This window comes from Quercus robur, chromosome 6 (genome assembly GCF_932294415.1).
Source record: "Quercus robur chromosome 6, dhQueRobu3.1, whole genome shotgun sequence".
Taxonomy (NCBI): domain Eukaryota; kingdom Viridiplantae; phylum Streptophyta; class Magnoliopsida; order Fagales; family Fagaceae; genus Quercus; species Quercus robur.
The window spans coordinates 44708344-44723266 of NC_065539.1; the positions used below are offsets into that span (position 1 = coordinate 44708344).

At 34.5% G+C, this 14923-nt stretch overlaps 1 protein-coding gene and 1 pseudogene across 1 annotated transcript; both read left to right on the forward strand.

Annotated features, from left to right (window-relative positions):
• Positions 1-407: 407 nt before the first annotated feature.
• LOC126689739 (major allergen Pru ar 1-like) lies at positions 408-1136 on the forward strand. The gene is made up of 2 exons (XM_050384927.1): positions 408-595; positions 842-1136. The coding sequence occupies exons 1-2, from the start codon at positions 408-410 to the stop codon at positions 1134-1136; spliced, it is 483 nt and encodes a 160-aa protein (XP_050240884.1).
• A 13065-nt stretch (positions 1137-14201) lies between these two features.
• On the forward strand, positions 14202-14923 carry LOC126689740 (major allergen Pru av 1-like; annotated as a pseudogene).

The following is a 14923-nucleotide window of genomic DNA, read 5'->3' on the forward strand; positions in this document are numbered from 1 at the left end:
ATAAAGTTAAAACCACCTCAGATGAAGTTGTAAAGAGAATATATTTATATATTTATATATTTAATATTTTCAAAAAATTAAAGGTAAAAACTAAATAAGAAAAAGAATAATGATGTTATAAATGAGGTGGCTCAATAAAATCGTAGCAACAATAATAGTGGGGAAATCCAAAAAAGGAATATTTGAAAAAACAATAAGGTGACATTAAGCCTTAGTCTATAAATACCATATCCTCCACTATTAGCAAAAAATAATACTAATACTAAATAAACAAATAAGTAAATACCATGTCCTCTACCTTGAGTTCTCTCATCTACCAAGCTCAAAAACTCTCTAAAGTACAACCAATCCTTCCTCACTCCTCTTATCAATCATTCTTTGGTCGCATCCAAAATCTTGAGGTCATCATGGGCATTTTCGCTTATGATTTCGAAACGACCTCCGTAATCACACCAGATAGGCTATTCAAGGCCTATGCCGTTGATGGTGACAATCTCATGCCAAAGGTTGCACCACTGGCTGTTGAGAGTTCTAAAATTATTGAAGGCAATGGAGGGCCTGGAACTATCAAGATGATTACCTTCAGTAAAGTTTTGTTTTGTTAAACTATTGCTTGTCCCAAAAACTTAAAGTGATAGAAAAACATGATTTCAATCATTTAACAATTTTTCGAATACTATCTCATCCCTAAAATAGTATTTAACTTATTTATGAGAAAAAAAAAAATTATACATGACCTCACTATATATTTTTCATAAACAACTTAGAACATGATTTATGTTTTTCATTTTCATGGCATCATATAAGAGAAGTAACAAGTGCTTTTCTATTATACAGGGAGCCGATTCAAATATGTGAAGCAAAGGATTGATGAGATTGACAATGCAAACTTCACATATGGCTATAGTTTAATTGAAACTGATGCTTTCACTGGCGCACCTGAGAAAATCACGTACGAGTTCAAGCTAGTGGCATCCCCTGAAGGAGGATCAATTTTGAAGAGCATTTGCAAGTACCACACCGAAGGTGACCAGGAGATCAAGGAAGAGAAAATTAAGAGTAGTAAAGCAAAGGCTGCGAGACTTTTCAAGGCTGTTGAGGCCTACCTCTTGGCGAATCCTAATGTCTATAACTAAATAATCTTGATTTCACTTTTGAGTGCCCCCTCTATCTTAACATTAAGCTTAAAAAAAAAAGAAAAAAAGAAAAAGAAAAGGTTTCTCCAATTATCTTGCCAATACTGCCTTGGGTTGCTAATAAATAATTGTACTTTTTCCGGAGTTGTAATCGTGATATTGCTTTTGATGTTCTAGTTGGAAGAGTGAAATTTCATGTTGTATCACTTAGAATACATATAATGATAATCATTTGTAACCCATAATGTTACTTTCAAATGATGGGTACCTAAAATTAATTTCTTTTTGGGTAATTTGTTAATAGTATTATCAGCATTGTTATATATCATTCTTCATCCAATTCGGCCAAAGATTACTGTTTTTTTGAGAAAAATTCAGATCGTTTTATTAAGGGAGCCTTTTTAAATTAGTCCAAAGTATAGATTCAACTTTTGGTGGAACATCTTCCATTCAAACTAACAACTGAGGACATAAAATCTCGTCGCGTAAGTGAATGAGCAACAAAGTTACAATGCTTACCAAGATGAGAAAAACTAAAGGTTGGAAAAAAGAAAAAAGAAAAAAGAAAAAAAGAGGCAAGGTATTGTGTAGGGGTGTCCAAACAAAATTGGGACCCAACCCACCCACCCAACCCGTTTGATTTAGCCCGAGAACCAGTCGACCCGATGCTGGTGACGGTTGGCAGCATGTCTCTGCCCCCTGAACCTGAAAACTACAGGTTGGTTGGCGGGTCTGAGGCTGAGAAACCGATTTTCAACTGACCCGACCATATACTGATTAGAAAGTCATCGTTCACCATCTATAATAGTGGTTCGTCGGTGTTTTCTGTCCGATCTTTTGAAATCCGACCTGAACTCAAAGAGATCAGGCGAGATCTCGTTGAGATTCAGCTTGATCTCTTCGAGATATGACAAGATCTCATTGAGATCTGGCTAGATCTCGCTGAGATTCAGCCTGATCTCTTCAAGATCTGCCAAGATCTTGTCAAGATCTGGCAAGATCTCGTCAAGATTTGGCTAGGTCTCACTAGATCCAGCTGCTTTTGGCAAAATCCGGCAGATTTTCTTACAACCCGAAACCGATCGAGGATCGATTGGTACTCGATGAAAATCCAACCACCCGAATCGACTCCATTCACTAGTCAGCGGTAGGTCTAGGCATGGGAAACCTGAAGTGATCGGGTTGGTTCCAAGTTGGACACAAACCCGACCCGGACCGACCTGTGGACAACCTTAGTATTGTGCAATGTGAACAAACTATGCCAAGGAGTTGCAAGTTGGACACAAACCAGACCCAGACCGACCCGTGGATAGCCCTAGTATTGTGCAATGTGAACAAACCATGCCAAGGAGTTGCAACTACATTGGAGGGCACTAATGAGGATCTCATAATCACCTTCCAATGTAACTCGGTGTACTCCTACCTCAAGGGCAAATTCCAGTCCTCGTCTTGTTGAGATAGAGAGGACATAACCAGACTTGCATCATTATGTATCACAACACTAATTCCAGCCCAATTATCTCAGTTGAGAAAGGTACCATCAAAATTTGCCTTGAACCATGATATATTTGGGGGTTGCCATGATGTGTTTGGTCTCACTGAGGATGAAGGTGCAGGAGTATGCTACTGAGAAAATTTCAATAGCTTTTCCTTTGTCTATTCTAGCATTTACAAGTGTACTTGTTGTTTTTCCCAGTCGAAAGTTGTTCTACCAATTTCATAGAGCTTGGACCTCCATTGCAAACAAAGTAGTATTTGTCCCCTGAGAATGCATCCCATAATAACGACAAAACTTGAGCTTTGCCTCATGTTACTGTGATTCCAAAGTGGATTGGGTTCCATAATTCTTCAAGTTTCGGACAAAGATACAGAGAATGAGCCACATCTTCTTGGTGAGATTGACAAATCTTGCAAGTTCTATCAATTATCACCTGTCTCATGACAAGATTTATTTTCCAAGGTAGAGAATTACAACATGCTCTCCAACCAAGTTTTTAACCTTGGAATGTTTAGCTTCCAATTGGCCTGCGAAAAAGTTTTCAAAGTACCTGAATCCGAAGGTCCTGGTTGCTGGCTCTGAAACTCGGTTTGTAAAAAATTGTAACCTGATTTAACAGTGTATTCTCCATTTGGGTTTCGAGGCCAAGTTAAAATATTACCCTGTTGTGTCCGACACAAAGGTATAGATTTGACAATTTTAACTTCAAAATCAAAGAGATACTTTTAGCAATACATTTAGTACCATGGTTTATTACAAATTTACAATTGCTTCTTTTTTTCTTTTTTTTTACTTTCTTTCTTTTCGAAAAATCCAATTACCTTGGACTTGAGAAAGCAAACCAAATCTTGCTTTAAACATTGACAATATAATAAATCTTGCTTATTCATCTGGGAACATCACAAATTAATAAATAGATTATTGATTTATTAAAATTGTTGGCAACTTGCTACTTGTGGACTTTACACCAATTTCCTCAAAATTTGAAAGGTTGGTAGAATGATCCCAATTATTTTGAGATTATATCTAGTATTCAAAGATTGCTTTGATTTAGTTTTGCTCTCACGGCCCACACTAAAACAATGCTTTTTTCACTAGATAACTAGTCAACTAATGTGCCTAAATGCATTTCAAGGAGAACAAACTAGCTCTGGGTATGTCTCAAAAAAAGAAAAGGATATCTAATAAGGATATCCCAACATATATATATATATATATATATTGCAAGAGCATATGGTTCTCTGTAGGATAAGTAGGAGTCTCCTTCATACCAAGGGCCATTATGAGTGTACCCGTTGATGAGTACAAGGTGATGAGCAGGTTGGACAATCATCCAATTGTTACTGTCCCATTGTGGGAGAGTGCTCCAGCATCTAATGGAGTATATATATGGGCAAAACTTAGATACAGTACCTTAGGTACCCCTTCTAAAATTAAAACACCTGTCCACTTACTTAATAGTGATACTGTCGTTTCCTTCTCCGTTTATTTCTTTTCCTTCTTTCCCCCCCCCCCTATTTCAGACTAAAACATTCCCACGAGAAAACTGAAAACCCCAAAACCCCAAGCTCCTACCGTTCTCTCTCTCCCTCTCTATTCTTCTCTTTCTCTCTTTCTTTCCTTCTCTCTCACTCAGATTAGATGAAATAGACGAATCCAGCTTTGAATTCTCTATCTTGCTCTATTTTTGCAGATTGGTTGGCTGGCACTAAGAAAATTCACCGGTATGTATTGGCTAAATCTCATTATAGGTTTTCAATTCTAGTTGCTGGGTTTGTGTTATTTTGAGGTTTGGTAGAGTTTTTCTTTGTTGATTATGATCTGGGTATCAATTTTTGTTATTGGGTTTGTGTTATTATTGCTTTGGTTTGTTTTGATTTGGGTTTTCAATAATAGTTGCTGAGTTTAAGTTATTTTGAGTTTTGGAAGAGTTTTCCTTTGGCTATTTTTTATGAAGGTTTCAATTTTGGTTAATGGGTTTGTCTTAGTACTGCTTTGGTTAATTTTAATTTGATCCAAACATGAGGTAAACCAGAGGAACATAGCTTTAGCAATATTGCTACACTTTGGTCCAAACATGATATACCTGTTAATGTAAAATTCAAGATTCCAAAGTGATTTTCTGTATCAACTAACGAAGGGAATATAATATATATAAGCCGCAAAGGAGGGGCTAGCTAGTTAATTTGCGCCAAGTTTCACCTTGGATGCGCCTATTATCTGATTATTTTAAGCACTATACTTTATACTTGAAATGATGGGCAATTGTAGAAAATTTTACCAATGCTAATGTAATGATGTTCTCCTACTTTTGAGTTCTTGGAAACATATCTCCAGATGTGAAAATTATAGTTATCCCTATCAGATGTGAAAAACTCCCCAAATAATTAAAATGGTGTTCAATGTTACTTGAACACCATTTTAATGAGAAGAATGTTTCCTTGATGATTATAGAAATATAGTCTTTCTTGTCTATAATGAATTTGATAGTCCTTTAAATTGTAGTCTTTCTTGCCTGGTTTGCAGTTGCTTAACATTTTTGATATTGCTTTTCAGCTCAAATTTAATTATTAGGCTACCTGACATAAGGGATTCTTGTATTACACTTATATTCTTTTATGCTATATAATTAATGAAGATCATTCATAAAGTTGCATTGATGCCAGTTTTAATATGACATTTGTTGGTTTTACTTGTACCTGCAAATATTTTTTTTGTTGTCAACCCTGCTCTTTTAGCCTTATGGAATTCTTGGTACATCCACTACTATGGAGCCCATGACAAAGGATTTGCCATCTGTTAATTTAACCTTCTTTTCCTTTCTTCCCCCTCATTTGAAAATTATGTATATCTGTTGTATTATTATGATATTTTCCCAATGTTTTGGACTCCATGTTTCAAGATAAATAGATCATCTTTTTTCATCTATTTCTTAACCTTGATGTTTTGGGGATGTGTAAATTTTTTTCCTTTAAGAATCAAGTATGCTATTGTACCATTGAATATTACTTATGTTTTGACTCCATGATTTGAGATATGCGGAGGTCTTCATTTGACCCTCTTATCTTATTCATTTATATTTCCAAATCCTCTTTTGGTTAAGGTTGCAAGAGGAGATCCCGTAAGTCGACCTTCAGCATGGATGATGCGCCAGGCAGGAAGGTATATGCATTGTTTGGACAAAAGATTTATACAACATGGAGAGATAAAGTGATTTGCAACTCAACCATTTCAAATGGCAGAAAGACGTGTTAGATTGAATAGGCAGTAGGACTTAAGATGCTAAATACATTTAAATTATTTTGTACAATTGCAACTTATTTAAAAATTGCACAATAAGCATTGTATTAAATTAGTGAATTCTGTTTTTACTTTAGTGTACTCTATTTTGCAATATGCCATGTGATATTTGTAATGTGAGTTCACAATTTAATAAAACAATGTTTACTTCATTTTATTATCAAAACGAAGTTTTTTTTTTTTTTTTTTGTTATAAGTGGGGCATTTACGCCATTTCATTTGAATTTATTGTGACTTTTAGCTCTATGTTCACCACAGGTTGCCTCATCCTTTATAAAAAGAGTCCACCAACCTTCATTTGCCTACACTTAAAGAAAATAGTGGGAACTAAGAGCTATGTGTATAGATGTGCAGTACATTTGTGTGGAAGTGCATATTTGTGTATATGAGAATAATTTTATGTGATGTGAAATGATATTTTTAGTTTAGTATTGGCTGGACATGTTGTTAAGCTGAGCAATATAGCGGTGCAAATTTTACTTGATGAATGAAAAAACCAATGCTTTCTTTCAAGTTTCTGACATCCAAAATACCAAAGTAGGTACTATTTTTCCAAGCGGGTCTTGCATGAAGTGGAGATATGATCTTGAAGGCAAAGCATATAACTAGTAAAGCAATTGGCTACATTCATTTATGATCCAATAAGTACAGCCCTCATCCAAAACCAAGAAGACCCTAAGATTTTCAAGTACACTAATTAAATAATCCACACAAAAAAATTGTACACATACAACAATTGGCAATATTCAGCTCAAAAGAAATGAATGATGCAATCTGTAATGTTATGTACACATGTATTTATTACCACCTTCACCATCAGATACACAAGCAAGCCTATTCAATGAGTGCAATTGATGCAATTGCATCAAGAAAACAGCAACCCACACGCTGCAGGCAGCAGCTATCCAGTGCAGAAATCTATTAGTACCTAATGTAGAGAAACTAGTGCAGAGTGTAGAAATCCAACAATACCCAGTGTAGAGAAACCAGCAGTACCCAGTGCAAAGAAACTAATTCATAGGGAAAAAACAGCAGTACCCCACTACATGCAGCAGCAGGACCTAACACTATGTATCAAGAAAAAGATTGTAGTGCTTGAAGTATGGGCAAAAATAGTTCAAGTTTGAGATGATTGTTGTTGGTTTTTAGACCCCTTAAAATCACAAACAAATTAACCTAGGTAATTAGCCAAGTGATTACTTAGTCAAATTAACAGATCTAGGTTAACACAAATATAGCATATCAATGTATAGCAGTGGAAAAATAAATAATACAACGATATGATAACCCAGGAAAACCAAACTGGTAAAAAACTTGGAGAGGATTTAACCTAACTATCCTCAAGGTAAAAAGCAAATCCACTAGAAAGAATCGAAGTTCATACAATAAGACTTACAAGCCCCCACACTCGACTTCTTATTGCTACCCACCAGTAGAACTTACTGACACGACCACGTGCAAGCTCCGAATCCATGGACTCCTTCTTTCTTGGATTCACCACCAGCTACAAGCACACCCGCTTGTGTTTTCTTTAAGCTTCAATGGCAGCAACTGAATTGATCATCAAGGCGTAGATAAATCTTCTCCTTGAAAACCCTAAGTTTGTAAAGGAAAGCTCCTCTAGATCTCACAAGAGATTTACATAAACCGCAAAATATGAGCAACACTAAAATGTGGCTAGGGTTTTCCTTTTATACTTAGGACAAATAAGAAACCCTAAAAACATTTTAAAACACTTAGGACTAAGTTGGACGAATCTGCAGAAAAACATTCTGCCCGAGCTTCGATCGATCGAGCCAGGCCGAAAGGCATAATCCTTTCATGCTTTAACTCGATTCCAACTTTACATAGACGCACAACTTTGAGCTAGACTTAAACACTTCTAAACACATTGTTTTGATCATGGTTTGCCAACAATACAAATTAGAGTTCTAAATACATAAAATCCTAAGACTTTAGAACCTAACAATTGTAATAAATAAAGTAAGGCAAAAATAGTTCAAATAATCAAAAGGCCAGTAGTGAATTTGGACCATAAAAAGTATCCAATATTAAAGAAGTTACACTTGATAAGTTATAACAATAAAAACACCCAAAACACGCATCAGTAAATAAATTGATACATGACAACAAAACAAAGTAATGTCACTTGTAGCAATTAGTAAACAAATTATTGATCACGTGCTATAGAACACAATGGTCTACCAAGAAAACTCCTTGTCCATGCTACAGAACACAGTGGTCTGCCACACTAAACTCCTTGCCCATGCTACAGAACACAATGGTATGCCAAAAAAAAAAAAACTCATGATTTATTTATCACATCAATAGATAGTCTATAGCCTAATTCTTGAAATTTTCATTTATACTAAAAAATATAGCTATGCATAAAATACCTTGTTAATGGTAAGCTGTAGATACTACCACCACACTAAGTACACATCCACGGAATCTAATGACTACCAGTACCGCTATCCCTTGCAGAATAATCAAACACAATGCTTGATGCCTACCATTTCCAAGTAAAATTGAAATAGAATAAGAACTAAGCAGAAACAAAATGAGAGGAAGTTCCAAAAGAAATAAGCACCACTTAGATTCTTTCCTTCAATAAAACAAAATATAAGACACATCCAAGTATGAAAATAACATTTAAAGGTCTAAAACAAAATATATATATATATATGCAAGAAAATTACCTGTGTTACTTGTGTATAGTCAACAGATAAAGAAGCTAGGATGTTGACAGTAGTACCTGTCACAGGAGTTTCTCCACAAGGGTGCCTCCTTTTCCTTGATCCTTTTTCAATAAAACTTTTAGGCCGACCTTTAAGATGAGATGTGCCTATTTTTTTCTTAATCCCAGTTGCTTTATAAGCTGTAACATCTACATGTTCATTATGAGAAGGATCCATCCCAATTTCATTGGAAGGTAAATTTGGTTTTTTTTTTCAAAATCCTTTCCACATTAAGATTTAATTCAACCATTTTCTTAGCTGAAAACATAGATGCTTCTTCAATTTCAGCAGCCTTACTTGCAATGTTAACTGCATTACGACATAAATCTTTGTATCGATTTGTTATATCCAACTTAGGATCTTCTTTCACAATGCAAAGATAGCTATCTAGTACACATCCAACTCTCGCTTGCTTAGTCCACCGCTTCAAAATGCATCGAGAAGGAAGTAGTTTTATATTTTGAATATCTAGCACCTTTGATGCATGACTACATAAAAACCCAGCAAACTCAAATTTGTTACAACTGCAAACCATTGTTTGGTCTGTAGAATTGAAGATAACCTTATGTTCTCAACTAGTCCCATACATGCAAACCTTGTACTCCAACAATGCTGAAATATCATAGCATGTATTAACAACCATGTCCAAAGACTTCTTATACTCTTCTTGAAAGAAATTAAAGATTTTGGGTGTGTAAACATCCCTTGAGTTCTTCAATAAAAGCGCTTAAACTCTCAAAACTGGCAAATGTTGGCTCATGTCATAATTGGAATCCAACTCATTGTGGTGTAGGTCTGTAAGTAACCTTTCAAAATGACTAAAAAATTCCAGCACATTATTGGTTGACTTTAGATAATGTCTTAAGCAACTATTGAAGCTTTCACTCAATTGCGTGGTCGTTATATTTGCGCAAAAATGATTCTACCTTATACCATCGCCCATTTTTCTCTAACTTCAAAAATGAATTTCAACTAGCTATTTTCTTGAAGACCATGTTTATCTAACATTGATTCCCATGCTTGAAAAAAAATCATCCTCATACTCACGATCACACATACAACTTTTAAATTCTGCAGCAAATGAATTTGAACACTGAAAATACTTGTTGAGTTTTTTGTGAGCATTTTGATATATATGCCATCAGCATAAATGATGATGAGATTCTGGTAACACTTCTGCAATCGTTTTAGCCATTGCTGAATCTTGATCAGTAAAAATTGTAACCGGCTTCTTTCCACACGTTGCATTTAAGAGGGTTAGAAATAACCATGAAAAAGTTTCAGTTGTTTCATCATACAACAATGCAGCACCAAATACCATAGTTTATCTATGATGATTCACTCCAATTATAGGTACCAATGGACGATGGTTTTTATTGGTTCGATATGTAGTATCAAAACAAACTACATCACCAAATAAATCATAATCCATAACCATTTTAGGATCTGCCCAAAATATATTAGTTATTTGATCATCAACATCCAACTGTATCTCATAGAAAAATGAAGCATTTTCAGACTTTCTCATCTCAAAATAATGAATAAGGGTAAATGCTTCTCCTCCTTTCATTTCCCTCATCCGTTTAAATTGTAAATGATTATTGATATCTTTAAGAGTAAAACCAAGATTTTCCCTACCTCCAGCTTGTTTACTCATGAACTCAAAAACTAATTTTTGCCTAATCCCAAAGCGATTTGCTAATTTAGCTTCAGCTGCTTGGGCAGCTGATATCTTCCTTTGTGATGGCAATTTGTGTTTACTCCATGGAGTTACAACTTCATGATTGTGTTTCGCTTCAAAAAGGGTTATACGATATTTACCACTTTTTCAACGACTAATAACCATCTGGGCTTCACAACCACATCTTAATTCCATTCTAGATTTCTTTCCATCATATGCGACTTCCTTCTTGTAACCAGCTTTAAAACAACAATACTTGCGGGATATGATAGTTGTTTTATCTGCCTTACTTCTGTTCAGCCAATCTCTACGAATACTGAATCCAACATATCCAACATATATATTATAATATAGATATGCCTCATCCTCTGAATCAAACTCCATTCCAATTTTTGGAGTTATATCTTCTTTAGTATCTTCATTTTCTCCAATTTTTGGAGTTGTATCTTCCTCTAAATCAATAGACACAACTTCCTCAAGGTTGCTCTTCCCATCTTTCTCCATAACCTGTAAATTAACAAACACAACTTATTGCTTTTGATGAACTAAGTTCACTAAAAATATAAAAAATTACTACAATATATAAAGGAATTGTTGAAAGAAGTTAAATATATATATATATATATATATGTTTTGCAATGTATATGCATCAAGAAAGAATCAATAGGAGTAACATGGATTGGTGTTCTAAATTAGCAACCAATCAATGTTGTACCACATTTAAAAGTCAAGCTACAATGTTAATGACTAGTCACCAAGCAGTCTTAGAAGATATGACGAATAAGCCAAAAAAATTCACTAGCCATTAAAACATCTCCAGGTATTGCTAATATCAATCCAGCAACTTCCAAAATATGCAAATCAAGATATTTAAATTTAATTCTCTAAGATTAGTATATGATTGCTGTTCTAAGAATCTTTTGCCTTTCCATTTTCAAATTTCTAATTTGAACTATCAATCAGACACCAAAGACAAACATCAGACATTGAAAAAAAAAAAAATTAGAACTCAGCTTCATCAAGGTGAACTCAGCCATTGGAAAACTCTTTCAAACCTCAAAATAACACAAACCCAAAAACTATAATTGAAACCCCAAATTAAAATTAACCAAAGAAATACTAAGACAAACCCATTAACCAAAATTGGAACCTTCATCAGAAATAGCCAAAGGAAAACTCTTCTAAACCTCAAAATAACTCAAACTCAGCAACTATAATTGAAAACCCAAATCAAAACAAACCAAATCAATAATAACACAGACCCAATAACAAAAATTGATATCCAGATCATAATCAACAAAGAAAAACTCTACCAAACCTCAAAATAACACAAACCCAGCAACTAGAATTGAAAACCTATAATGAGATTCAGCCAATACATACCAACAAATTTTCTTAATGCCACCCAACCAATTTGTGAAAAAGGAGCAAGATAGAGAATTCAGAGACCTGGATTCGTCTATTTTATCTAATTTGAGTGAAAGAGAAGGAAAGAAAGAGAAGAATAGAGAGGGAGAGAGAGAACGGTAGGAGCAAAGAGTGTTAGGCGGGAGTTCAAGAGTCAGAATGCTTTAGTTTGAAACAGGGGGGAAAAAAAAAAGAAGAAGGAAAAGAAATAAATAGAGAAGAAAATGGCAGTATCATTGTTAAGTAAGTGGACAGGTGTTTTAATTTTAGAAGGGATACCTAAGGTACTGTATCTAAGTTTTGCCCTATATATATATATATTTATATATATAGGGTTATTAATTTTGATCAACTGCGCAAGGCATATATATATATGTTCAAATCATAAGGTCAACGGCAATCATTAGCATGTGTATTCATGCCATAAAAATTAACAAGTTAAACATGGTTGGAATTTCATCAATTTTTTTTTTTTTTTTTTGTAATATTAATTTTAATCAACTGCGCAAGGCATATATATGTTCAAATCTTAAGGTCAATACTATTCATTAGTATGTACACAACAAAAAATGTGGGCTATAGCCGCGTTTATAAAAAATGCAGCTATAGGTCCAACCGAATAATTTTTTTTAAAGGGGGACCTACAACTGTGTTTTTAGTAAAACGCAGCTATAGGTCCAGACGAATAAAATATATATATATTTTTACAGGGGACCTATAGCTGTGTTTTTAACAAAGGCGGCTATAGCTATCCTACAGCTGCGTTTTAAAAGGTAGCTATAGGTTAGCTGTAGCCGCGTTTTTAAAAAACGCAGCTATATCCCACCTACATCCCCACTTTCCCACCTACCCCACTTTCATCTTTTCTTTCTTTTTTCTTTGTTTCTTTGGAGTTGCTTCTTCTTTTTTCTTTCTTTCTTCTTTTCTTCTTTTTTTGCTTCTTTCTTCTACAAGTCACGCCAGGTTCTTTTTTTTTTTTTTTTTTTCACTCCAGCCCAACTCCTTTTTTTTTCTTTGTTTCTTTGCAGCTTCTTCTTCTTCTTCTTCTTTTCTTTATTTCTTCATCTAAAGCACACTGATTTGTCTATAGATCTAGCTTTTTTTTTTTTTTTTTTTTTTTTAAATTATAAATTTTATGTTTAGTTAGTAAGAAAATGGAGGAAATGCTGAAAATTTTGAATGAAGTGGATATTATAGAAATATTTGTGTCTATGTCTTGATTTGGATTTGAGTTTTGATTTTGAATTTTTTGGATATGTGCTTGAACTTGTGCTATTGTGTTGTTGATATTGTGCTTATTTTTAAATGGGCTTGTGTTCTTGAGCTTGTTCTTTTGTGTTTTTAAGCTTGTGCTTTTGTGTTCCTTGAATGGATTTAGTGTTAGATTTGGGTTGGTTTTGTTGAATGAGATGAGATTCATGGGTTTGTGTTCTTAGATTTTGGAGCATGTTGGGTTTGTATTGTCAGTATGTTTTGCTTGATTTTGAATTTTCTGGGTGTGTTTGTATTGTGAGTATGTTGTGTTTGATTTTGAATTTTCTGGGTTTGTGTTTGATTTTGAATTTTTTTGGTTTGAATTTTGAATTTTTTGGGGGAAAAAAAAACCCAGAATTTATTAAAAAAAAAAAAAAAAAAAAAAAAAAACCTATAGCCGCGTTTCAAAAACGCAATTATAGGAGGCTTTAGCTGCATTTTTAAAACATAGCCAAAACGGTACCTATAACCGCGTTTTAGACGCAGCCCAAAGTGGGTCTATAGCCGCGTTTTTTACAAAACACAACTATAGGGGGTCAAAAAACGTAGCTATAGGTCCTTGTAGGGGGCTATTGTCACACAGGATATGCCATGTTTGGAAATGCAACTATAGAAAACGCGACTATAGCCTATAGCTGCGTTTTTCAAACTCAACTATAGCCTATAGCTGCGTTTTTCAAACGTTGCTATAGCCCTTGTTTTTTGTAGTGGTATATACACGCCATAAAAATTAACAAGCTAAACATGGTTGGAATTTTATCAAATTAAGTTTCCTTAATAAACTTAAAAATTATTAGGACCATTCACCACAAACAGGCTGATTGGGGGGTTAATAATTGATGAAATATGATTACCTTTCATTATGTAGCCCTGAACCAAATATTATAAAGGATGACCGAAAATTAATAAATGCTACTCTTCAACTTTTAGATACATATATAGATATAGATTTGTCATATATAGTGGGGACATCCGAAAAAAGAGTGTTTGAAAATACAATTAGGTGACATTGAGCCTCAGACTATAACTACCATATCCTCCATCATTAGCAAAATAATGATAATAATAAAAAATAAATACCATATCCTCTACCTCGAGTTCTCTTATCTACCAACCTCAAAACTCTTGAAGTACAACCAATCCTTCCCCACTCTTCTCTTATCTATCTTCCTTTTATCACTTCCAAACTCTTTAGGTCATTATGGGTGTTTTCACTTATATATGAATTTGAAACCACCACATCCCACCAGCTAGGCTATTCAAGGCATATGCCCTAGATGGTGACAATCTCATCCCAAAGGTTGCACCACTGGCCGTTGAGAATTCTGAAATCATTGAAGGCAATAGAGGGCCCGGAACCATCAAGATGATTAACCTTGGTCAAAGTTAGTTTTTGATAAACAAGTGTTTTTCCCAAAAGCTTAAAGTGATAGAAAAATATGATTTCAATTATTTAACAATTATTTTAACACTGTGTTTTACATGTGGGCTAGACTCCCTTTTATATATGTTTCATTCCTAAAAAAGTATTTAATTTATTTATGATTTATGTTTTTCATTTTCGTGGCATCATATAAAAGAAGTAACAAGTGTGTTTCTATGTTATACAGGGAGCCAATACAACTATGCGAAGCTAAGGATTGATGAAATGGACAATGCAAACTTCATAAATGGCTATAGTTTGATTGAAGGTGATGCTTTAATTGGAAGACCTGAGAAAATCTCATACAACTTCAAGCTAGTGGCATCCCTTGAAGGGGGATCAATTTTGAAGAGCATATGCAAGTACCACACCAAAGGCGACCAGGAGATCAAGGAAGAGGAAATTAAGGCTGGTAAAGATAACACTGCGAGACTTTTCAAGGCTGTTGAGGCCTACCTCTTGGAGAATCCTAATGCCTGTAACTAA